Source organism: Plectropomus leopardus, chromosome 13 (genome assembly GCF_026936395.1).
Source record: "Plectropomus leopardus strain MGB_pleo_1.0 chromosome 13, ASM2693639v1, whole genome shotgun sequence".
Classification (NCBI taxonomy): domain Eukaryota; kingdom Metazoa; phylum Chordata; class Actinopteri; order Perciformes; family Serranidae; genus Plectropomus; species Plectropomus leopardus.
This window is the reverse complement of record NC_142188.1, coordinates 17,944,224-17,970,299: the sequence shown is the minus strand read 5'-3', so window position 1 is coordinate 17,970,299 and position 26,076 is coordinate 17,944,224. Positions and strand designations below refer to the sequence as shown.

At 38.0% G+C, this 26,076-nt stretch overlaps 1 protein-coding gene across 2 annotated transcripts in view; it reads right to left on the bottom strand.

Annotated features, from left to right (window-relative positions):
- Positions 1 to 11,932: 11,932 nt before the first annotated feature.
- Positions 11,933 to 26,076, bottom strand: part of LOC121954964 (ligand-dependent corepressor) — a 30,052-nt gene continuing 15,908 nt past the window's right edge. Inside the window, exon 7 of one of the 2 annotated variants that reach the window (XM_088086272.1) lies at positions 11,933 to 18,663. In XM_088086272.1, the coding sequence (XP_087942398.1) occupies positions 13,803 to 18,663 (4,861 nt within the window). In that variant the 3' untranslated portion in view covers positions 11,933 to 13,802. Of the gene's footprint in view, positions 18,664 to 18,854; positions 25,810 to 26,076 lie in introns of those variants that run through there. The other variant, XM_042502724.2, reaches the window with a different exon arrangement.

Genomic DNA, 26,076 nt, shown 5'->3' with positions numbered 1-26,076 from the left:
TTCAACATGCATTATTATGGTGTTTTTAGAACTTTTTGCAACATTCTATGCTATGGCGTGTCTCTGCACGCTATGTTATGCTATTTAGAGGTGTTTTCAGCAGTTTTTGGGACATGCCATTTTTTGACATTTTTGCCTTACTATAGCCTTGCCTTTTTGGTCATTTTTTTCAACATGCATTATTATGGTGTTTTTAGGACTTTTTGCAACATTCTATGCTATGGCGTGTCTCGGCACGCTATTTTATGCTGTTTAGAGGTGTTTTCAGCAGTTTTTGGGACATGCCATTTTTTGACATTTTTGCCTTACTATAGCCTTGCCTTTTCGGTCATTTTTTCAACATGCATTATTATGGTGTTTTTAGAACTTTTTGCAACATTCTATGCTATGGTGTGTCTCGGCAAGCTATTTTATGCTGTTTAGAGGTGTTTTCAGCAGTTTTTGGGACATGCCATTTTTTGACATTTTTGCCTTACTATAGCCTTGCCTTTTCGGTCATTTTTTTCAACATGCATTATTATGGTGTTTTTAGAACTTTTTGCAACATTCTATGCTATGGTGTGTCTCGGCACGCTATTGTATGCTGTTCAGAGGTGTTTTTGAGTGTTTTTGGGACATGCCATTTTTTGACATTTTTGCCTTACTATAGCCTTGCCTTTTCGCTCATTTTTTCAACATGCATTATTATGGTGTTTTTAGAACTTTTTGCAACATTCTATGCTATGGCGTGTCTCTGCACGCTATGTTATGCTATTTAGAGGTGTTTTCAGCAATTTTTGGGACATGCCATTTTTTGACACTTTTGCCTTACTATAGCCTTGCCTTTTCGGTCATTTTTTCAACATGCATTATTATGGTGTTTTTAGAACTTTTTGCAACATTCTATGCTATGGCGTGTCTCGGCACGCTATTTTATGCTGTTAAGAGGTGTTTTTGGGACATGCCATTTTTTGACATTTTTGCCTTACTATAGCCTTGCCTTTTTGGTCATTTTTTTCAACATGCATTATTATGGTGTTTTTAGAACTTTTTGCAACATTCTATGCTATGGCGTGTCTCTGCACGCTATGTTATGCTATTTAGAGGTGTTTTCAGCAGTTTTTGGGACATGCCATTTTTTGACATTTTTGCCTTACTATAGCCTTGCCTTTTTGGTAATTTTTTTCAACATGCATTATTATGTTGTTTTTGGCACTATTTGCAACATTCTATGCTATGGCGTGTCTCGGCACGCTATTTTATGCTGTTTAGAGGTGTTTTCAGCAGTTTTTGGGACATGCCAGTTTTTGACATTTTTGCCTTACTATAGCCTTGCCTTTTCGATCATTTTTTCAACATGCATTATTATGGTGTTTTTAGAACTTTTTGCAACATTCTATGCTATGGCGTGTCTCGGCACGCTATTTTATGCTGTTTAGAGGTGTTTTCAGCAGTTTTTGGGACATGCCATTTTTTGACATTTTTGCCTTACTATAGCCTTGCCTTTTTGGTCATTTTTTTCAACATGCATTATTATGGTGTTTTTGGCACTATTTGCAACATTCTATGCTATGGCGCGTCTCGGCACGCTATGTTATGCTATTTAGAGGTGTTTTCAGCAGTTTTTGGGACATGCCATTTTTTGACATTTTTGCCTTACTATAGCCTTGCCTTTTCGGTCATTTTTTCAACATGCATTATTATGGTGTTTTTAGAACTTTTTGCAACATTCTATGCTATGGCGTGTCTCGGCACGCTATTTTATGCTGTTTAGAGGTGTTTTCAGCAGTTTTTGGGACATGCCATTTTTTGACATTTTTGCCTTACTATAGCCTTGCCTTTTCGATCTTTTTTTCAACATGCATTATTATGGTGTTTTTGGAACTTCTTGCAACATTCTATGCTATGGCGTGTCTCTGCAAGCTATTTTATGCTATTTAGAGGTGTTTTCAGCAGTTTTTGGGACATGCCATTTTTTGACATTTTTGCCTTACTATAGCCTTGCCTTTTCGGTCAATTTTTCAACATGCATTATTATGGTGTTTTTAGAACTTTTTGCAACATTCTATGCTATGGCAGATCTCGGCACGCTATTTTATGCTGTTTAGAGGTGTTTTCGAGTGTTTTTGGAACATGCCATTTTTTGACATTTTTGCCTTACTATAGCCTTGCCTTTTCGGTCATTTTTTTTCAACATGCATTATTATGTTGTTTTTGGCACTATTTGCAACATTCTATGCTATGGCGTGTCTCGGCACGCTATTTTATGCTGTTTAGGGGTGTTTTCAGCAGTTTTTGGGACATGCCATTTTTTGACATTTTTGCCTTACTATAGCCTTGCCTTTTCGGTCATTTTTTCAACATGCATTATTATGGTGTTTTTAGAACTTTTTGCAACATTCTATGCTATGGCGTGTCTCGGCAAGCTATTTTATGCTATTTAGAGGTGTTTTCAGCAGTTTTTGGGACATGCCATTTTTTGACATTTTTGCCTTACTATAGCCTTGCCTTTTCGGTCATTTTTTCAACATGCATTATTATGGTGTTTTTAGAACTTTTTGCAACATTCTATGCTATGGCGTGTCTCGGAAAGCTATTTTATGCTGTTTAGAGGTGTTTTCAGCAGTTATTTTGACATGCCATTTTTTGACATTTTTGCCTTACTATAGCCTTGCCTTTTCGGTCATTTTTTCAACATTTATTATTATGGTGTTTTTAGAACTTTTTGCAACATTCTATGCTATGGCGTGTCTCGGCACGCTATTTTATGCTGTTTAGAGGTGTTTTCAGCAGTTTTTGGGACATGCCATTTTTTGACATTTTTGCCTTACTATAGCCTTGCCTTTTCGGTCATTTTTTCAACATGCATTATTATGGTGTTTTTAGAACTTTTTGCAACATTCTATGCTATGGCGTGTCTCGGCAAGCTATTTTATGCTATTTAGAGGTGTTTTCAGCAGTTTTTGGGACATGCCATTTTTTGACATTTTTGCCTTACTATAGCCTTGCCTTTTCGGTCATTTTTTCAACATGCATTATTATGGTGTTTTTAGAACTTTTTGCAACATTCTATGCTATGGCGTGTCTCGGCACACTATGTTATGCTATTTAGAGGTGTTTTCAGCAGTTTTTGGGACATGCCATTTTTTGACATTTTTGCCTTACTATAGCCTTGCCTTTTCGGTCAATTTTTCAACATGCATTATTATGGTGCTTTTAGAACTTTTTGCAACATTCTATGCTATGGCACGTCTCGGCACGCTATGTTATGCTATTTAGAGGTGTTTTCAGCAGTTTTTGGGACATGCCATTTTTTGACATTTTTGCCTTACTATAGCCTTGCCTTTTTGGTAATTTTTTTCAACATGCATTATTATGGTGTTTTTGGCACTATTTGCAACATTCTATGCTATGGCGCGTCTCGGCACGCTATGTTATGCTATTTAGAGGTGTTTTCAGCAGTTTTTGGGACATGCCATTTTTTGACATTTTTGCCTTACTATAGCCTTGCCTTTTCGGTCATTTTTTCAACATGCATTATTATGGTGTTTTTAGAACTTTTTGCAACATTCTATGCTATGGCGTGTCTCGGCACGCTATTTTATGCTGTTTAGAGGTGTTTTCAGCAGTTTTTGGGACCTGCCATTTTTTGACATTTTTGCCTTACTATAGCCTTGCCTTTTCGATCTTTTTTTCAACATGCATTATTATGGTGTTTTTAGAACTTTTTGCAACATTCTATGCTATGGCGCGTCTCGGCACGCTATGTTATGCTATTTAGAGGTGTTTTCAGCAGTTTTTGGGACATGCCATTTTTTGACATTTTTGCCTTACTATAGCCTTGCCTTTTCGGTCATTTTTTCAACATGCATTATTATGGTGTTTTTAGAACTTTTTGCAACATTCTATGCTATGGCGTGTCTCGGAAAGCTATTTTATGCTGTTTAGAGGTGTTTTCAGCAGTTGTTTTGACATGCCATTTTTTGACATTTTTGCCTTACTATGGCCTTGCCTTTTCGGTCATTTTTTCAACATGCATTATTATGGTGTTTTTAGAACTTTTTGCAACATTCTATGCTATGGCGCGTCTCGGCACGCTATGTTATGCTATTTAGAGGTGTTTTCAGCAGTTTTTGGGACATGCCATTTTTTGACATTTTTGCCTTACTATAGCCTTGCCTTTTCGGTCATTTTTTCAACATGCATTATTATGGTGTTTTTAGAACTTTTTGCAACATTCTATGCTATGGCGTGTCTCGGCACGCTATTTTATGCTGTTAAGAGGTGTTTTCGGGTGTTTTTGGGACATGCCATTTTTTGACATTTTTGCCTTACTATAGCCTTGCCTTTTTGGTCACTTTTTTCAACATGCATTATTATGGTGTTTTTAGAACTTTTTGCAACATTCTATGCTATGGCGTGTCTCGGCACGCTATGTTATGCTATTTAGAGGTGTTTTCAGCAGTTTTTGGGACATGCCATTTTTTGACATTTTTGCCTTACTATAGCCTTGCCTTTTCGGTCATTTTTTCAACATGCATTAGTATGGTGTTTTTAGAACTTTTTGCAACATTCTATGCTATGGCGCGTCTCGGCACGCTATGTTATGCTATTTAGAGGTGTTTTCAGCAGTTTTTGGGACATGCCATTTTTTGACATTTTTGCCTTACTATAGCCTTGCCTTTTCGGTCATTTTTTCAACATGCATTATTATGGTGTTTTTAGAACTTTTTGCAACATTCTATGCTATGGCGTGTCTCGGCACGCTATTTTATGCTGTTTAGAGGTGTTTTTGGGTGTTTTTGGGACATGCCATTTTTTGACATTTTTGCCTTACTATAGCCTTGCCTTTTCGATCATTTTTTTCAACATGCATTATTATGGTGTTTTTAGAACTTTTTGCAACATTCTATGCTATGGCGTGTCTCGGCAAGCTATTTTATGCTGTTTAGAGGTGTTTTCAGCAGTTTTTGGGACATGCCATTTTTTGACATTTTTGCCTTACTATAGCCTTGCCTTTTCGGTCAATTTTTCAACATGCATTATTATGGTGTTTTTAGAACTTTTTGCAACATTCTATGCTATGGCACGTCTCGGCACGCTATGTTATGCTATTTAGAGGTGTTTTCAGCAGTTTTTGGGACATGCCATTTTTTGACATTTTTGCCTTACTATAGCCTTGCCTTTTCGGTCAATTTTTCAACGTGCTTTATTATGGTGTTTTTGGCACTATTTGCAACATTCTATGCTATGGCGCGTCTCGGCACGCTATGTTATGCTATTTAGAGGTGTTTTCAGCAGTTTTTGGGACATGCCATTTTTTGACATTTTTGCCTTACTATAGCCTTGCCTTTTCGGTCATTTTTTCAACATGCATTATTATGGTGTTTTTAGAACTTTTTGCAACATTCTATGCTATGGCGTGTCTCGGCACGCTATTTTATGCTGTTTAGAGGTGTTTTCGGGTGTTTTTGGGACATGCCATTTTTTGACATTTTTGCCTTACTATAGCCTTGCCTTTTCGGTCATTTTTTCAACATGCATTATTATGGTGTTTTTAGAACTTTTTGCAACATTCTATGCTATGGGCGCGTCTCGGCACGCTATGTTATGCTATTTAGAGGTGTTTTCAGCCGGTTTTGGGACATGCCATTTTTTGACATTTTTACCTTAGTATAGCCTTGCCTTTTCGATCATTTTTTTCAACATGCATTATTATGGTGTTTTTAGAACTTTTTACAACATTCTATGCTATGGCGTGTCTCGGCACGCTACGTGATGCTATTTAGAGGTGTTTTCAGTAGTTTTTGGGACATGCCATTTTTTGACATTTTTGCCTTACTATAGCCTTGCCTTTTCGGTCATTTTTTCAACATGCATTATTATGGTGTTTTTGGCACTATTTGCAACATTCTATGCTATGGCGTGTCTCGGCAAGCTATTTTATGCTATTTAGAGGTGTTTTCAGCAGTTTTTGGGACATGCCATTTTTTGACATTTTTGCCTTACTATAGCCTTGCCTTTTTGGTAATTTTTCAACATGCATTATTATGGTGTTTTTAGAACTTTTTGCAACATTCTATGCTATGGCGTGTCTCGGCACGCTATTTTATGCTGTTAAGAGGTGTTTTCGGGTGTTTTTGGGACATGCCATTTTTTGACATTTTTGCCTTACTATAGCCTTGCCTTTTCGGTCATTTTTTCAACATGCATTAGTATGGTGTTTTTAGAACTTTTTGCAACATTCTATGCTATGGCGTGTCTCGGCAAGCTATTTTATGCTATTTAGAGGTGTTTTCAGCAGTTTTTGGGACATGCCATTTTTTGACATTTTTGCCTTACTATAGCCTTGCCTTTTCGGTCAATTTTTCAACATGCATTATTATGGTGTTTTTAGAACTTTTTGCAACATTCTATGCTATGGCACGTCTCGGCACGCTATGTTATGCTATTTAGAGGTGTTTTCAGCAGTTTTTGGGACATGCCATTTTTTGACATTTTTGCCTTACTATAGCCTTGCCTTTTCGGTCATTTTTTCAACATGCATTATTATGGTGTTTTTAGAACTTTTTGCAACATTCTATGCTATGGCACGTCTCGGCACGCTATGTTATGCTATTTAGAGGTGTTTTCAGCAGTTTTTGGGACATGCCATTTTTTGACATTTTTGCCTTACTATAGCCTTGCCTTTTCGATCATTTTTTCAACATGCATTATTATGGTGTTTTTAGAACTTTTTGCAACATTCTATGCTATGGCGTGTCTCGGCACGCTATTTTATGCTGTTTAGAGGTGTTTTCAGCAGTCTTTGGGACATGCCATTTTTTGACATTTTTGCCTTACTATAGCCTTGCCTTTTCGGTCATTTTTTCAACATGCATTATTATGGTGTTTTTAGAACTTTTTGCAACATTCTATGCTATGGCGTGTCTCGGCACGCTATTTTATGCTGTTTAGAGGTGTTTTTGGGTGTTTTTGGGACATGCCATTTTTTGACATTTTTGCCTTACTATAGCCTTGCCTTTTCGATCATTTTTTTCAACATGCATTATTATGGTGTTTTTAGAACTTTTTGCAACATTCTATGCTATGGCGTGTCTCGGCAAGCTATTTTATGCTGTTTAGAGGTGTTTTCAGCAGTTTTTGGGACATGCCATTTTTTGACATTTTTGCCTTACTATAGCCTTGCCTTTTCGGTCAATTTTTCAACATGCATTATTATGGTGTTTTTAGAACTTTTTGCAACATTCTATGCTATGGCACGTCTCGGCACGCTATGTTATGCTATTTAGAGGTGTTTTCAGCAGTTTTTGGGACATGCCATTTTTTGACATTTTTGCCTTACTATAGCCTTGCCTTTTCGGTCAATTTTTCAACGTGCTTTATTATGGTGTTTTTGGCACTATTTGCAACATTCTATGCTATGGCGCGTCTCGGCACGCTATGTTATGCTATTTAGAGGTGTTTTCAGCAGTTTTTGGGACATGCCATTTTTTGACATTTTTGCCTTACTATAGCCTTGCCTTTTCGGTCATTTTTTCAACATGCATTATTATGGTGTTTTTAGAACTTTTTGCAACATTCTATGCTATGGCGTGTCTCGGCACGCTATTTTATGCTGTTTAGAGGTGTTTTCGGGTGTTTTTGGGACATGCCATTTTTTGACATTTTTGCCTTACTATAGCCTTGCCTTTTCGGTCATTTTTTCAACATGCATTATTATGGTGTTTTTAGAACTTTTTGCAACATTCTATGCTATGGCGCGTCTCGGCACGCTATGTTATGCTATTTAGAGGTGTTTTCAGCCGGTTTTGGGACATGCCATTTTTTGACATTTTTACCTTAGTATAGCTTTGCCTTTTCGGTCATTTTTTTCAACATGCATTATTATGGTGTTTTTAGAACTTTTTACAACATTCTATGCTATGGCGTTTCTCGGCAAGCTATTTTATGCTGTTTTGAGGTGTTTTTGGGTGTTTTTGGGACATGCCATTTTTCGACATTTTTGCCTTACTATAGCCTTGCCTTTTCGATCATTTTTTTCAACATGCATTATTATGGTGTTTTTAGAACTTTTTACAACATTCTATGCTATGGCGTGTCTCGGCACGCTACGTGATGCTATTTAGAGGTGTTTTCAGTAGTTTTTGGGACATGCCATTTTTTGACATTTTTGCCTTACTATAGCCTTGCCTTTTCGGTCATTTTTTCAACATGCATTATTATGGTGTTTTTGGCACTATTTGCAACATTCTATGCTATGGCGTGTCTCGGCAAGCTATTTTATGCTATTTAGAGGTGTTTTCAGCAGTTTTTGGGACATGCCATTTTTTGACATTTTTGCCTTACTATAGCCTTGCCTTTTCGGTCATTTTTTCAACATGCATTATTATGGTGTTTTTAGAACTTTTTGCAACATTCTATGCTATGGCGTGTCTCGGCACGCTATTTTATGCTGTTTTGAGGTGTTTTCGGGTGTTTTTGGGACATGCCATTTTTTGACATTTTTGCCTTACTATAGCCTTGCCTTTTCGGTCATTTTTTCAACATGCATTATTATGGTGTTTTTAGAACTTTTTGCAACATTCTATGCTATGGCGTGTCTCGGCACGCTATTTTATGCTGTTTTGAGGTGTTTTCGGGTGTTTTTGGGACATGCCATTTTTTGACATTTTTGCCTTACTATAGCCTTGCCTTTTCGGTCATTTTTTCAACATGCATTATTATGGTGTTTTTGGCACTATTTGCAACATTCTATGCTATGGCGGCGTGTCAACGCTATGTTATGCTATTTAGAGGTGTTTTCAGCAGTTTTTGGGACATGCCATTTTTTGACATTTTTGCCTTACTATAGCCTTGCCTTTTCGGTCATTTTTTCAACATGCATTATTATGGTGTTTTTAGAACTTTTTGCAACATGCTATGCTATGGCGTGTCTCGGCACGCTATTTTATGCTGTTTTGAGGTGTTTTCAGCAGTTTTTGGGACATGCCATTTTTTGACATTTTTGCCTTACTATAGCCTTGCCTTTTCGGTCATTTTTTTCAACATGCATTATTATGGTGTTTTTAGAACTCTTTGCAACATTCTATGCTATGGCGCGTCTCGGCACGCTATTTTATGCTGTTTAGAGGTGTTTGTGTGTTCTGTATGACGGAAAAAGCAAGGCAAAAATGTCCAAAAAAAATGAGGTGTCCCAAAAGCAGCTGAAAACCGCTGAAAACTGCATAAATAGCGTGCCGAGACAGGCCATGGCATAGACTGTTCCAAACAGCCAAAATCACCATAATATGGCATGCTGAAAAAATGACCGAAAAACAAAGGCCATAGTTTGACGAAAAAAGTAAAAAAATGTAACATAAACTGGCATGCCAAGACATGCCATGGCATAAAACATTGCAAAAATGGCCAAAATCACCATTATATGGCATGTTGAAAAAATGACCTAAAACGCATAGTATAGTATGTCGAAAAAGGTCAAAAAATGACATGTCCCCAATGACATATCCCAAAAAACACCTGAAAACAGCTGAAAATCGCATAAATCAGCGTGCCGAGACATGCCATGGTAGAAAATTTTGCATAAACGGTCAGAAACCCCACAATAACACATGTTGAAAGAATGACCCAAAAAGCAAGCCTGTAGTAAGGCAAAAATGTCAAAAAAATGGCATGTCCCAAAAACACCCAAAAACACCTCTAAACAGCATAAAATAGTGTGCCGAGACACGCCATAGCATAGAATGTTGCAAAAAGTTCTAAAAACACCAAAATAATGCATGTTGAAAAAATGACAGAAAAGGCAAGCCTGTAGTAAGGCAAAAATGTCAAAAAATGGCATGTCCCAAAAACTGCTGAAAACACCTCTGAACAGCGTAAAATAGTGTGCCAAGACACGCCATAGCATAGAATGTTGCAAAAAGTTCTAAAAACACCATAATAATGCATGTTGAAAAAATGATCGAAATGGCAAGGCTATAGTAAGGCAAAAATGTCAAAAAATGGCATGTCTCAAACACACCCGAAAACACCTCTAAACAGCATAAAATAGCGTGCCCAGACATGCCATAGCATAGAATGTTGCAAAAAGTGCCAAAAAAACACCATAATAATGCAAGTTGAAAAAATGAGCGAAAAAGCAAGGCTATACTAAGGTAAAAATGTAAATAAAAAAAAAAAAAAAAGACCTTCCCCAAAAGCAGCTGAAAACCGCTGAAATCTGTAGAAATCGAGTGCCGAGACACACCATGGCATAAGACCTTGGTCAAAATCACCATTATATGGTATGTTGAAAAAATGACCCAAAAAGCAAGGCTATAGTATGGCGAAAAAGGTCAAAAAATGACATGTCCCCAATGACATATCCCAAAAAACATCTGAAAACAGCTGAAAATCGCATAAATCGCCTGCCAAGACACGTCATGGCATAGACTGTGGCACAAACAGCCAAAAACACCATAATATGGTATGTTGAAAAAATGACCCAAACTGCAAGGCTATAGTATGGTGAAAAAAGACAAAAATTGACATGTCCCAAAAACAACTGAAAACAGCTAAAAACAGCAATAAAAATAGTGTGCTGAGACATGCCGTAGCATGGACAGCTGCAAAAACGGCTCAAAACACCATAATAATGCATGCTGAAAATATGACCCAGAAAGCAAGGCTATAGTATGTCAAAAAATGTCATGTCCCAAACAGCTGAAAACAGCATTAAATAGCCTCAAAATATTACATGTTTTTGGCCTTTTTTTACATTGCATACTGTGACGTGACAAAATTTGACATTTTATACAGAAATAGTTTGGTGCTCATTGCCTTTTTTTGGACATGCTAAATCATGACATTCTTGGACTTGTTATTGACATTGCATACTATGACGCGTCTCTACTTGCCATATTATGTAGTTTTCAGCCATTTTCCGACACCTCAAATTTTGAACTTTTTTGACATACTATGGTGTTCTCTGTCTTTTTTGACATGCTAAATTAGGATGTTTTTGTTATTTTTTGATATTGTATACTATGACATGCCTCTACAAATTATAATTTGTTGTTTTCAGACAATTCTTTGACATGTCAAAATTTGATGTTTTTCAACATACCATACTACGGCGATTGGGGCCATTTTTTTGGACATGCTAAATTATGACACTTTTGGCCTTTTTTGGCATGCTATACTATGACGTGTATCTTCAAGCTACAATATGTCTTTTCAGCCATTTTTTTAACATGTCATAATTTGACAATTTTCAACATATCAGCTGATATAGCATGTCAACCAAATGGCTGAAAATGACATAATATTGTGTCAAATTTTGACATGTTGAAAAAGTGGCTGAATACATATTATACATAACATATTATAGCTTTTAGAGAGACGTCATAGTGCAGTATGTTGAAAAAAGGTCATCATCATAATATAGCATCTTAAAAATGGCTGAAAAAGACATAGTATAGTATGGCAAAAAATGAAAAATTTTCGACATCCTGTACTGTGTCGTTTTCTGCCATTTCATAGTATAGATCATGGTATAGAATGTCATATAAAATGGCATTACAATGCCATGGCTATACCATGACAATTTTTATGCCATTTTGGACAATTGCCCAAAATGGCATCAAACATTTTATGGCATAGTATAGTATGTCACCCACAATGGCACCAAAATAGTCATAATATAGCATGTCATCCAAAATGGCATCAAAAATGTCATAGCATTGTATGCCGTCCAAAAGGCATAAATAACCGTTCTATACCTTATGTGCAGTTCAGACAGTTTCACTGCAGCCCCCCATAATGGGTATAACACTTTTAAAAATAAAATATACAACCCTGTTCATTTCAAGCACAAGGAGCCATTTGGCTTTCACCTCATCACTTCACCAACTTTGTTCAACTTTGCCTGCTTGCACAACATTAAAACAAAATTATAAATACCAAGAAACAAAGATAAAATTCAAACATCTTTATATCAACTCCAGCAAAAATACAAAGTTCTTAACATAAAGATGTTTCATTCTTAGGATTACCACAAATAAAGCAGTTATTTCTTTCTAATATACAAAAATCAAATTCTTTAAATAGCAACTGCAAAGAATAAACATGTTCAAGTCTGATATTTGGTGGGCTGTTTTAGATTTGCTTAAGTCATAAGCCTACATGGAGTTCTTAAATAACAATAAAAATGTGACGGACATGTTTTGCATTTACAGATGATTTACCCTCTAAAAGGAAATTACCATAATAAAAACAAATAACACCGTGCTAAAAATGACAATTGACAATACACTTATGTAAGTTACTATTGTGGAAGTTACAAAACTTCACATTATGAGAACATTTGCCTGACAAAAAATAACATAAAACTGCAACATACCTGGATACACAACTCAGATGTTTGACTAGACTACGCCAAAAATGTACATCCAACTTGTGTATATGCAGGGAGGGAATTTATCACCCTGTTATTTGACAATAATGCTAGAGAGGCCATACACTTCATTCATATTAACCAACCAGGCCTTTGTTGCTGGGAAATATTGCCACAGTCAAGCTAATATCCCAAAGTCATCTCACAGGGTTTTTCAGTACAGCACTAAAAGTACATACAGTCTCCAATGAGGCTAGTATTTTCAGAGCTCAGGGACATAAATATTTATTTCTGGGTTTCAGTTCTAGTGAGGCAAAAGCACTAAAGTTGTCTCCACATCAAAAAGACTTAACACATGCAGAAGCGGGTAAAATACTCACATGAAGTCCCTATTATGAGCAGATAACAATGGGTGCAATGGTCAGAAGTGACTACAGAGATACAAAATGATGGATTCTGACCCCAGAGAAAATACAAACGTCTGTATGTGTCATTACGTTTGTCATGACACATACAGAGCACGCCTGTCTAAACAATGCAGACTTGCACTTGCTTAAACATCTAATACAACAAAAGGAAGAACAATATTAAGTTAATGCTCCAGGAAAATGGGAATATGAAAATAAACCCTTCAGATAGGAGTAGATCAGAGATCTGACCGCCTCAGTCAACATGAGAATTTACAGATGACACACGAGGCACATACTGTGTGGAACGGAAACTATTTTCACACACTCTGTGAAGCAAATGAATGTTGACTGCCTCTCCAAGAACTAGGAAGTCATTAGAACTAATGGGCAGAAGTTTTCACATTTAGCAACACATTCTATGACTTGACACTTCATAAATAAGGCACCGGGTCACAACAGTCTCATATTCACAATGTTGTGAAAGGAAGACAGGCTGGAGATAGTAGTAAGTAAAAACAGATTCAAAAGCAGATCTCCCTTCTCACAGCAAGCTCTCCGGAGAGTAACTGCAGTGCATTATATCAACTAAAACACAATAACTATGTACAAAATGACAAAAAAATAGGATGGTGAATAAATGTAATATCACCTTGTTAAATGCATCAAAGCTTGATGTTTTTTATCCCAACTTTTAAAATGAGGTTTGAGAGGCTGTTGCTATCTCCTGACTTGCCGAAAAGTCCCGAAAAAGCCAAACAGCAACTACATCTGCTAGACATCATGTAGGACTTGTATGCACTGTCGTCCCTGAACACAGAGCAAACGCTCAGCAATAATTCCATAATTTCATTGTTTTTCACACTGAAGCTTTACAAAAGCAGATATCAACTTTCAAAATCTGTTCCTTCTTTAAATATTTGCCTATTGAAGAAGGAGTCCTCTGAAGAGTTTGGCGAGATCAGAAAATGTGTCTGGACTTTTTAAATATATTCCAGATAAAAGAAAATCATCTTAATAAAGACGATTTCTCTGCAAGTATTTCATTTTGAGAGTGATGTCCTGGTACGTTTCACTGGGGTCTCTAAAAGCTCCTGAGCTCTCTTGGTAGCCAATTTTGTTGCACTGCGTGGCAACGAGGCTACCTGTTTTCTCTTCGTGGGAGACTTTAAAGCCCCTCTTCTTGTCTGTGTAGGTCCCTCAGCTTTCTTGATGGATTTAGGAGATGCATTTTGTGGTTTTATGGACTTCACTGCCCTCTTTGAAGCATGACTGGGGCTACCACTCACAGGGACTGCCGCCTCCATTTTCCTCTGAGACCTTGTTAGTACCTGGTCAGGTGAGGTCAGACCTTTGACATCCATGCTCTGCTGGGTTTCTACGGCATTCTCTGTACCTTTGATTTCAGCAAAAGTACTTTGTGATGATTCCTTTGTTTGGGTTTTTGCGGAATTCACTTTATTGACAGCAGGTTTTTCCATCCCTAATTTGTCTGCTTCAGTTTGTTTTTTATGGTCAACCTTGCTTTTAGATGTGTCAGCAGGGTTATGTTCGGATATTCTAGGAGACCCCAGTCGTTGAGAACATCTCTTTGGCAATTCTTCTTTTTTAGTTGTATCTCTTGAAGCTCTACTACAGCTCATAGCCTTGACTGCCTGCCTTTGTTGAACAGGATTCTTTGTGGGTTTTTTGCCAGCCAGTGTTTTCCTTTTTTCCATTTTTGCTGCAGATGTTTTCATATGTTTACTGACAGGTAGCGAGGATTTCTGTGCCTTCAAAGATGGTTTCAGGTTTGACTTGGTGGTAGGCTTTTTGGTGGTCAGCCTTTTCATATTGTTTGTTTTTGAGGCATCTTTGAGTCTAACATTGGTTTGCTGAACCTGCATCTTCTCTCGGATATTTGAGTATTTCCTTAAGATCCTTGCACTAGCTGGATTCTTTGATTTACCAGATGATTTCTGGGGTTCACCTGTCTGTGCATGGGCTTTGGCAGAGGAGTGTGTCTTAGTCAAAGTCTGAGTAGTACTGGGCAGTTCTTTTCTTTCTTTCCCTTTGACTGCATTAGCCTCTTGCTCCAGTGCTTTAGCAATGAGTTTCTGACTCTTAGGATTGCTCTTTACAGGAGACGCAATGGCAAACTTTTTCAAATGTTTCTTTAGGCGCTCTGCCTGTAGGCTTGGAAATACCCCCTGAGAGGTCCCTGGAGGGCTTGATGAGCTGTGGAAGCACAGCTGAGTTTCTGACGGAAGACGTGTGTTCACCTTCTTGACAATCACAAGGGACTTTGTTTCTGTTGTTTCAAGGAACCAACGACAAATACTGGTGAGATTAAAACCTTTCATGAAGAGCATTTGGACAGGTGAGTATTTCTGGTGCTCTGAAGATTTTGATTTTCGTGCCCTTCGTTTACTTTTCCATATAGCTGCCTGTCTGTCTGCTTTGTTTTTGTATTTTGTTACGGGCTGACCCTCTTTGTCCATTTGCACCCAACCTCTTTGCATTTTATCATACTTAATGTTCAGATTCGTAATTAGTTGTTGGTTTTCTTCTCCAGTCAGAGTCTCAAAGAATTTGTTAGTTTGCTTTGGGGGCTCAGGTCTCTGTGTTATGATAGGGATGGCTGAGCTGTGGGGCACCACAGATGTAACAGACACCGGAAGGGGCTTTACCTGAGCTTTGGTTACCCTTTCTGGCATTATTCTGACAGGGGAAGCCACATCACTCTGTCTTCCAGCTATAGTAAGAGAACTGGTCGAGGGTACAGCCAGTCTTTGTGATCTCAAAGCTAATTTCTTGTTGTCCACTGGTGATGACTGAGTAACAGACTGGTTGGACATTTCAGCCTTACTGCTCTCACTTCTTAATGGCATTCTTGTTGGTTTGTCTGGTATGGAAGAACTGATATCATCTCCACTTGCAGACCTGTCTTCTAAAGATGCTACATTTGGCTTCTGCGGCAAAGCAACATTACTTGCTTCTGCCTCCTTTCGAAGAACCCGCTTACTTCTTAATGGCATAGTCTGTGTTTGCATTTCAGTCTTGATAGGACTTTGTTTTTCTAATAAACTTGATACCTCGCTACTAAGTTGCTGCTTCACATTCTTACTGTCGTGTATGACAGCCTTTGTAGACCTTAGTTTCTGTCTGGCTTGCAATCTATTTCCTTCCTTGTTTTTTTGTTCTTCTTCATAGGTTGTCTCTACTGTTTTTTTTATTTCTTCAGAAGTTGTTTCTACTGTTTTTTGCATTTCTTCAGAAGTTGTCTCTACTGGTTTTTGTATTTCTTCAGAGGTTGTCTCCGCAGGTTTTTGTATTTCTTCAGAAGCTGTCTCTAACGGCTGAGTCGTTTCAATGTTTAATTCCACAGTTGTCTCTGGGACTGTGGACTGTTGGAGCTGTTCAGAGGCTGTGGGGGAAGATGACCTGACTAGAAGAGAATTGTCAGGAAGCGAAGAACAGAGGGGGAGGGAGGGGAGTTGCTCTGTAGATGGAGGAACATGGGTAGCAGTAGGTTTTGGAGATAAACCGGACGTGATAGCATTTGATTTGGGCGGTGATAATGGAGTTCCAGTTGGCCTCTGGCTGGCTGATCTAAGTCGCCGCTGATCGGAAAGGACAGGCAAACTATCCTGGTCTCTCTTAACTCTTTTTTGTTTCTGGATTTGTTTGGTCCTTGAAGGAAATTCAGGTGTTGAGCTTGATGGTGTGGAAGAGAAGGGTTCATTTACCTGCTGAATCACAGGAGTAGTCTCAATCGATTTTAGAGCTATGTCTTTTCCAGGTGGTTTGTTCTCCAAATTTTTGTTTTGAACAGTTGAATCACTGGTTGAATCGACAGTGGTCTTGTTGGGGATATTCTCACTAGATTTGACTGGGGTTTTACTAGGTGATGTGGTGCTGGTACCTGATCTGCGACGCAGACTTCTGTCAGAGGCTGATATGGGTCTACCATTGACAAAACCCACAACCACCGTTTCTGTTTTTCTTAACCGCTTTGGCAACAGAATTGCAGTACCTCTTTTTCTACGCCAAGGGGGTAATTCCTTCAAGAGCGCATCAAGTGTCTTTGAGGACAGATCATACTCATCATCATCTTCAGTTTCGGAGGGCAGAACACCGTCAGCAGCTTCAGATGTTTTAGTTTCTGGCTCTTTCACTATCAGCTGCTCTGCTGAACTTGTGGTATCAGACTTTTCTGTCACTTCAATGTTGTCATGTTGTACCTGTGTCTCTGGTTGAACTTCCTGAGGTTGATCATCTTGTATTTCCTCCCTTTTATTTTTCTCCTTATGTCCTATTTCTTCCTCAATTTGATCCACTGGTAACAGGTCGCTATTCTGCTGGGGAGCAGGCTCACTATTGTGCAGTTCATCGATAAGCTGGGGCTCATCTTCTTCAGCCGTTATATCTTCTAATGGTTGCACTCCTGTTTCTGTGACGATTTGCTCTGTACTTTCACATATGCCCTCTTGAAGCTTAGGCCCGTTATCATTTTTCACTTCAATTGGAGCCTGAGCAACACATTCTTCACTTCCTGTTGTCATACCTGAGTCTGCACTTGTATCCTGTTCTACATTTATCCTCATATCTGTCTCTCTGTTTTCTGTTGGGGATCTTATTGGAGATGAAGAAGCTGACTGCCCCTTGCTCTGACACTGATCTGTCTGACTAGTTTCAACAATAACATCTATTTCACTGGCTGCTACGTCCACCAAATCTCCTGTTCCTGGTATCACACTCTCATCTGACTCTTCTGCTGACATTTGTTGATTCATTGTCTCCCTGCATGCTCCAGCAAAAGGCATATCCACAGGCGGCACACCTTCAGGCTTTGAAAGTATTTGTTTCGGGGTGACCAATGTTATCAGCTCTGGCATTGGATTAGGACAGTTGCCCCTTCCAGCCAATGTACGGACAGTTTTTAATTCCCAGATTTCATCTGAATACATATGTCCTCTGGTGCTTTTTCTAGCATTGCGGCGTGGGAGCATGCTGCGCTGCCGTTTCTTAAAACACTCTGTAATTGGTTTGTCAACAAAAACAATGTCACAGTGGCCGAGATCAGGGTCAGCCATTCCCCGACAAGGTGAGTCCCTAATCCTATGATCAGAGGAAGACCTGATGGTCTTTCTAGCGGTCCGCACAGAGTCTGAAGGAATGGTCATGTGAACTGAAAACAGTTTTGCTGGTTTGTCTTTGGTATGCCCAAGAATCTCTCTCTGCCTAGCTTGATGTGTGTGACTTGCCTGAATGTGTCTTTTCACAGAGGAGCTGAGTCTAGCACTTTGAGTCTCTGTTCTGTTGGATGAATTCGAGTTACCCTGTCTGTCCTCCAAAGTGTCAGAGTGAATTGAGAGAGAGGTGTTGAGGACACATGACAACTTCTTACCAGCAGCAACATTGCTGGTCATGATTTTCATCTTAAGAGGAGCATGATCACCATGACGGTTGTTCTCTGCATCCACTGGATTAGCTGTGGGAGTGACCAGAGTCTGGTTACTCCCTGACCCATGGCTGCGTAGATCCAAAGCAGGACCAGCAGATGTTTTCAGCGACACTGCATTCTCTGGGACTTGTTTCATTGAACAACTGTTGGAGAGAGAACAGGACATATTCTGGACTTCTGACTTGGGAGTGGATTCAAACCTTAGTGCTGGGCATGACTTCTCATGGGTGACTGCGCTGGATTTTGCAGGAGAACAAGCAGTTTCTTGAATCCCAGAGGTAGAGTTAGAGGCTTGCTGTGTGTTGGAAGATGCCAGTGCTTTGACCTCCGTCTGTAGAAAACCTATGGCATTTACCATCTGTCTCTGATGGTGGGGACAGAGTTTGGCCATGAGCTGTTCCAGTGTGGAGGTGGACTGCAGGTCTTTTGCCTTTGCAATAGGCAAATCTGGATACTCACTGAGGGGGCAAGAAAATGAAAAAACAAAACAAAAACCATGTTATTACACATCAAGAAGAGGCGATATCAGTTTGCACTATTGATCGTATATGTGATTATTACATATCCCTTCATCCCTAAAATTCCATAACTAAGCTGACAACAAGTGGTAGACTTAAATGTTTGTGTGAAATAACCAACAAATGCATAACAATGTTTATCGTTGCATATTTATTATAAGAATAGGTGATTTTAAAAGTGAATCTTTCATCCAGTGAAACTGACCTATTACATTGTTACAGGTATTACATTTTTCTTCTTTGCACAGTGGTGCCTTTAGTTACAGTATACATCAAGAAAATCTTACACATGCACAAGACATTAAGTAATGACGGCCCACTTTGATTAAAACAAGTCAAACACATGTCAAGTACGTTAGAGGGAAATATAGAGTATGTCATTTTTGACAAGTTTTTTTTAAATCACTAGTGCAAAGGGTGACATTTAGATGCAAGTGCTCAACAACATAAGACAAATTAACTGGTCAAAGAAACATCAATAGTGACTGAACATATGCAAAGTCAGTTATTCTAATACCTGTGAGGTTTTGTTTGTGCCAAAACAAATCTAACCTTATTAGTCAACTGAGGGGGCATGTTTCTGTATTTCTGGTGGAAGTTTTTTTTTCAGTGAGGTAGGTCTATTATAAAATTCTCAGAGACCTTTGGACTATTTATACCATCGCATTATGCCAAAAATATATTTATCTTATAACTCTGAAGTTTATTTTCATTGTTAAAAAAAAAAAGTCCTTTCAAAGCTGAACTGTCATCGTAAAACAAAAAAAATAAACAAATGAAAACACATCCAGATTCCTGAGGTGACATGTCACAAGGCTATGTTAAGTGATAAAAAAGAGTAATAGTTTTGCCCATAGTGTGTGCTGCTAAACAAGAGGTGCTGGCAACTGCAAGACTAACATATGGTCAGAAAGAAAAAGAAAATCTAATGAGAACTGTCTAATATTTGTTTATAGGAATTACCTACAACCTAATATTATATCTGTATACAACTATAAACACTGCATCTCATGCGACTAATATTTTCATTTTAAGAGAAGTAAAGCTGAAATCATTAACATTTCACGTTTGCATCTTTGAGCTACAGTGAGGGTGGGATATCTAGTGTTAAGCTTGCCATGTAAGCTCTACTCATTGCTGATTTCTAGAGACAAAGTAAGACTTGGATTATTTTAATTGTCAAAACTGTCAAACTACAAACATTTTGCTAAACAAGCAAAATGTGCCTGTTTAGTGTGGGTATACTCCAGTAGGAGTATGGACAAACAGTGATGAAACAAGCGTTACAGATTTCAGCTTTCAATCATAAAGTCAACGATACAACATTTAGAGTGGGAGGTGTGAATGCCACAATACATTGCATGAGAACTTTCTTTGAGTTGAAAGGACATAAAATCTTCAGAAATGCAGTTATAGAATGTAACCCTAATTAGTCATTTAAATTAATGTGTGCTGTTCGAGGCACTGCACTGTAAAGAAATGTGTTAATTAAATACCCATAGGTCAACATCTTACCTGCACTGAGGTTATATTGACATTCATTGTGTGAAGTATGAAAACAACGCAAGAGTATAATGATATACTATGTTTTTTGGCTCCAAACACAAAATGATTATTTTACAGCATGCCAAAATATGATAATCGTATTTTTTAGAGATTAAAAAATACATTTTAGAGATTAAAAAAATAACATTTGCTGGAACTGGAACCTGACCAATTTTTTTTTGCTAAGATCATTAACTTCACTTCCCTGCATACAAGGTATAAGGAGTAAAGTGTAGTACCTGAATAACGAGTAGTAAGTGTTTCGTCCCTGAGGGTTTCACTTTCTGTTTCACTTAGCATTGTAATAAGAAACTGACACAAAGCACATGCCTTTTTCTTACAGAGGAACAAAATAACCATTCTAATAAGCAGAAGCAAACCAAACTCATTTCCACAATATTTCACGAGCACACAAACATGGGTGTGTTAACTCATCCACAATGTTCATATACTGCACATTAGGGATATAAATAATCTGGCAATCACGAACTACTACATTTTATCAAACATCCTCAGTGAGCCATTAACCAGATTTAAACTGGTTTAGGTATATTTTACGTTCACAGTTAATCTAGCCTATTGATACATTGTTGACCTGACTGTAAACACACCAACACTTGAGTATTTTCAATAAAACATCCTCAAAGATAAACTTCACCATATATAATTAACTTCCCACTGACACATATGATTTATTCCAATCATGCAAAATATACCCACTGTCATTCCTTTATACATTGTTAATGTTAGATCAAATATATACAATCTGTACATATTCTTTTATGGACAGGGATTTTCAGTCATTTCAGACTTTTGTCCTCATACATTTTATTTACCAAGCCAAAGGTACCCGACTTGTGTCGGAATAACCTGGGATATCGTTATCCCTTCACATATATCATGTAAGACAGTTAAATATACCTTTGAAGTTTTAAATATATCTATAAACACTTATGTGAACATCTTTTTGTTTGATTAAAGCCATTTACATTCATGGTTATTTTTAGTGGTGATAAACCATTAATTAATAAATACTGATTAATAAATACTGCATGAACAAAATAACTCCAAACATATTATCAGTGTGAGTAGGTTTGTAAGGGACGTAAACTCCTCCCCCACTTTGGGAGGCAAGAAGTTCCTCCAAAGCAGATCATTAAAATTGCTTTTGTTGCAACTGTCCGAACATCCCCACCCCAAAAAGAAAAAAATAGTACTGAGAAAAGAAAACATTAAATAATTCAGGGTGTGATTAACTACAAGGACACACTGAAATATTTACATACAGTTGAATTTGACAGATTTTCTCCTGTCTTATATAATTTTATGACAGTTCTTGCTGTAAACTATTTGCCTTTACTAAAAGAATATTACAATAAACTGTGTTGTGTATGTGAGAAATTGCTACATAAAACAGCTATGAGAAGAGAAGCATGTGATATGGGTTTTCCAGATGAGGTAGTCAACCATTAAATTGCTACAATAAACGATGAGAAGCACAAAAAAAATTCTTCCTGTTGATAAACCTAACGCGCATCTCTTAAGTATATCAATTAAAATGTATTTAACACTGAATGAGAATATGAGGTGTGGCCTTTAATATTCGATGATTGTCAATGCAGGAATAATTGATTAATGAAAGCCAGTTAGCAACTAAATTTTACTAATTTGTACTTGAACGAGCTTATATTTTTTTTAACTGAGGCAAGGTTATTCAGACATTTTGTGAATATGTATAGAAATTAAATGCAATTTAGAGCAGTTATTTTGTTAAACATTAGTTAACAGATTTCTACCTTAAAGTGATAGGAAATGCAGACAATATACAAAAAAATAAACGAAATCAAAGACAGCCTGCATTCAGAATGAGTATACAAATACAACTAAGAATGAGAGAAGCCCAACAAGTTAGGAAGTTCACCATCTAACAAAGTTATTCTGTTGTTACAGTGCTATTGACATATAGCTATTAACATACACATGTGCAAGTCCCTGAACTGTGTCACTGTTAAGCTGACTCTACCTTAAGAATGTTTACAATCCAGGCAACTTTATGTCACATGCGCCTGCAAATATAATATCTGAGTTAAATGCTTGTAGTGAAGTTTCTTTTATAAAAACAGTCACGTTCATCCAAGCAACATTGTGTTTATCTAAAATCCTGAAGAATTCACAAAAACAATAACCAAGATTTGCTTGAGCTGTGTATCAACCTGATAAAAGAATAATGGGCCATGATCCCATATTCTGGAATGTCCTGAGGTATTAGTGATAATGCACAATGAGGTGTCCTGATAGAGCAAAATACTGAACGGGACAGAATCAGAAACATTTAGTTCTCCCTGCCGAGTCCACTGGGCAAAAATTCAATGAAAATGGCATGTAATGGCATCACAGGACAGGCCTTATTTTGAGGCTTTTAATCTAACTTTTACTTCTTTAACAGCACCATGACCCAAGTTTCTGTACAGTACTAATTTTAAGGAAAAAGTATCAACCTGAGGTTTAGAATAGCTATGTAGCACAGAAACATTTCAAGGAAATGGCAGAAAGGAAATGTTAACCCACACTCCTGCTTCGCTGGCTTCAAGATAAAAAAAAAAATTCCAATTTAAAAAGAATTTCAATAATCAATAAAGCATTGCTGTGGATGCGGCAGTGCCCTGCACATAAGTTTAGGCTCGTCCTTACTTGGTAATGAGAATCATTAAGAAGTCAATCAAATCAAAGCGAGTCAAATGCAATGCAGCCTGAGGATTTTTTTGATATTCAATTTAAGCCAAGTATGAACGAGAGAGCCAAAGTATGAATTATAACTTTTCCTTTCCGCAGGGATGAGAAATTTTCTTTTCATTGAATTTTTGCCTTAGTAACTTCTGAAATAGGTGGATGTGGATTGAGGCATGATTGTAACAGTAGCTAACTTGGCTAGCTAATAAACATTAGCAAGCTAGCACTGTTAGTCGGTACATTAGGCTCCAGCTGTTAATATTGCTTGATAAAAGTTCTGTTTAATTAATAACTTGATGAGCTAGAAGCTTTAATAGATGAAAATACTGCTCCTAGATTTTATTTAGACTCACGTGAACACAGGACTGATGTTATTTTCAAATCTACCTGAAACACATTGAAATATACCTGAATGTATCTTAGAGAGTTAAGAGTTATGATACCAAGAGTTTGTTGTGACTGAATAATTAGGTCACGATAACTGAACACTATCCACATAAAATCAGGCAGTGTGTTCAATAAACCTGAAGAGACATTTCTTTATCATGTGCCATGGGCAGGCAAGATGTGTATGTATGTACAGTATATGTATAATATGGATAATACATCCTAAATATGTATAGAAATATGCATGTTTTGATGATCAAAAGAAAAAGAAAAAATCTGCCCTTCTCCTGACTAAGAGAAAGACATTCCCAGAGATAACACCTGAAATCTTTAAAGACAAGCCCTGAATCACATTTAACTGAAATGCCCTGAAGGTTTACACTGGCACTGAAATACTACAGAAAACTAATTAAGGTAGGTTGTGAAGACATCTGAGAGTATAGGACACACATACTTGTCAGTTAGACATCCTGAAATGTTACCTCAAAAGTGGAATCGGAGCATGTTATTCTTCCCCAAAAGAGGTGACTTATATGAGGCAATGGTTCAGTTAAGCATATCTTAGGCTGAGGTATTTTTCTGTGTGTAGTACAGTGATCTGTTAATCTGCTAGAGACCTTGTCTATGACTGACAAGTACTGCATCTCTATGTGAACTGATCTTGAGAGCAGTGAAGGCAATGACAAAAACAAAGCATCTTATGGGACAGCAAAACACAGGGAAAAAAGAAGTGTAAAAAACATTCTGGACAACACACAATGCTATTCCAACAGACTATAATAATAAATAAATATCTTGGATATAGTGTTTGGAATTAATATATATTTTGAATATATCAGTGTTTCTTTTCTTTAATCTCCAGTGTTAATTTCAGTCACAGAAGTGCATTTGCAAAACAGTGACAGAGACCTTCAAAGTTATCCTTGAGGGCCCACTTAGTGTGTACTTAGTGTATTCATTTTGGACATGTGACTAAGTGCTCTGAACAGTACTGAGAGAAGACACAGAGGGGCGCCACTTCCTTGGACATGATTCACTTTGGCTCAGCACATAAGGAATATAGTTTTAGAGCCAGGGTTATTTTCAAAACTTAAGCTTAAAAAATGCACTGAAATTAATTGACAATATACTGGAGTATATTAGAATTCTTAAAAATCAAGTATGCCTTTCAGACACAATATGTAGGGCAGAGGGACACTTTAGTGTTTAAGTTAAATGACCTTAACACATTACAACCACATTACTGACCAAAAGTGAGGGATCACATAAGTAAGTTAATCATTAATATTTTGGATTCATGTCAACCATTGAGGTTTCATGAAAAAACAAATCAGCTACTACCACTGTCTGGCAAATGCAACATTTGTCTGGTTAAAGTACATCATTATTAGTACTTTGCGGTAATATCACTCATTAGATGAGAGACTTCCTTCATGGAAATCATTTCCGTTCTCGTCAGATGCACTCTCTCTTTTCTCAGAAACAATGAGCAGGGAGTTGTTGAGGTCTTTCACTTCGGGGGGCTGTGAAACACCCTGTTCCTCCAACTTTAGCAGCTTCAGTTTCTTTTTGGGGGGATGTTTCAAGGTCCCCAGTCGCTCTTTGACTTTGTATTCCAGTGTGCTGTGAGGAATGCCGTAAATCGTTTGGGCTTTAGACACACTCATTTTCCCACTCATCACCACCTCAATAGCTTCTTCAAGCAGGTCGGTGTTGTACTGTCGATATCGCCCGCGCTTCTTCCTTGGCTGCTTGTTGCTCAGGTCTGACTCTGACTCCAGATAGCTTCCCCCTAAGGCTTTGCGGTCAGCGTTGTAAGGCCAGTATTCCTTCTCTGAAACTGAGCTACTAAAACCTCCACTGCTCTTTTTCGGAATCTGCCTGGGTAAAATGGAACGAAGTGCCTTTCCCAGACTGTTCTCACAAGCTGATCCCGAATACACTGAGGACAGGGAATCCCAAGACGCGTCTGTTCCTGTTGCCAAAACTCGCACCTGAGGAATCTTGAGGTCGTAAGATGACGAATGAGACAGGGAGAGGCTCTGGTCCCTGCAGGCCTCCTGGAGGTTTCCTTTCTCATAGGCAAGTGACTTTGTCCAAAGTCCAGCAGCTTCCAACAACCTTGGTATGTCTTTAAGGTGCTCAGTGGCCTCACTGTTGGTTTTGAGTTTGAGGAGGGCCCCAAAATGACTTTTAGAATTCCATGAAGCAGATCCATGTTTGAATAGGTCAGTAGGTCTTGAGCTGTGGCTGAGAAGTGACTCTGGGTCGCTTTCCAGATCGGGCTCCTCTTTGATGTGCAGCGAGTATGCAAGAGATGAGGAGGGCTTATAGCGGGTGGAGTGGCCGATATTCTCCCTCCTCCTCCCATCCTGTAGGCTCCTCATAAACAGCCCGACCTGCCCGTCCGCTCTCAAGGATCGCCTGATTGGATGGAAGGAAATTGGGTGTAAGCAGAGCTTGCACAGTGCCTTTTTTCTCTTTTCTAAAGGAGGATGGGTTGGGGAGGGGAGGATGTTGGCCACTCCTTTATTATATGACCTTGCTTTGGTAACATCACTATCTCTTGAAATAACTGACTGCGTGGTTGTGTGTGTGACTTTTAAGAACAAAAAAGGCTCAAGTTTGACAATTTTTTATTTGCTTACTGTGATGATTGTTTACAAAATTTGCATCAACATAAGAAATAAG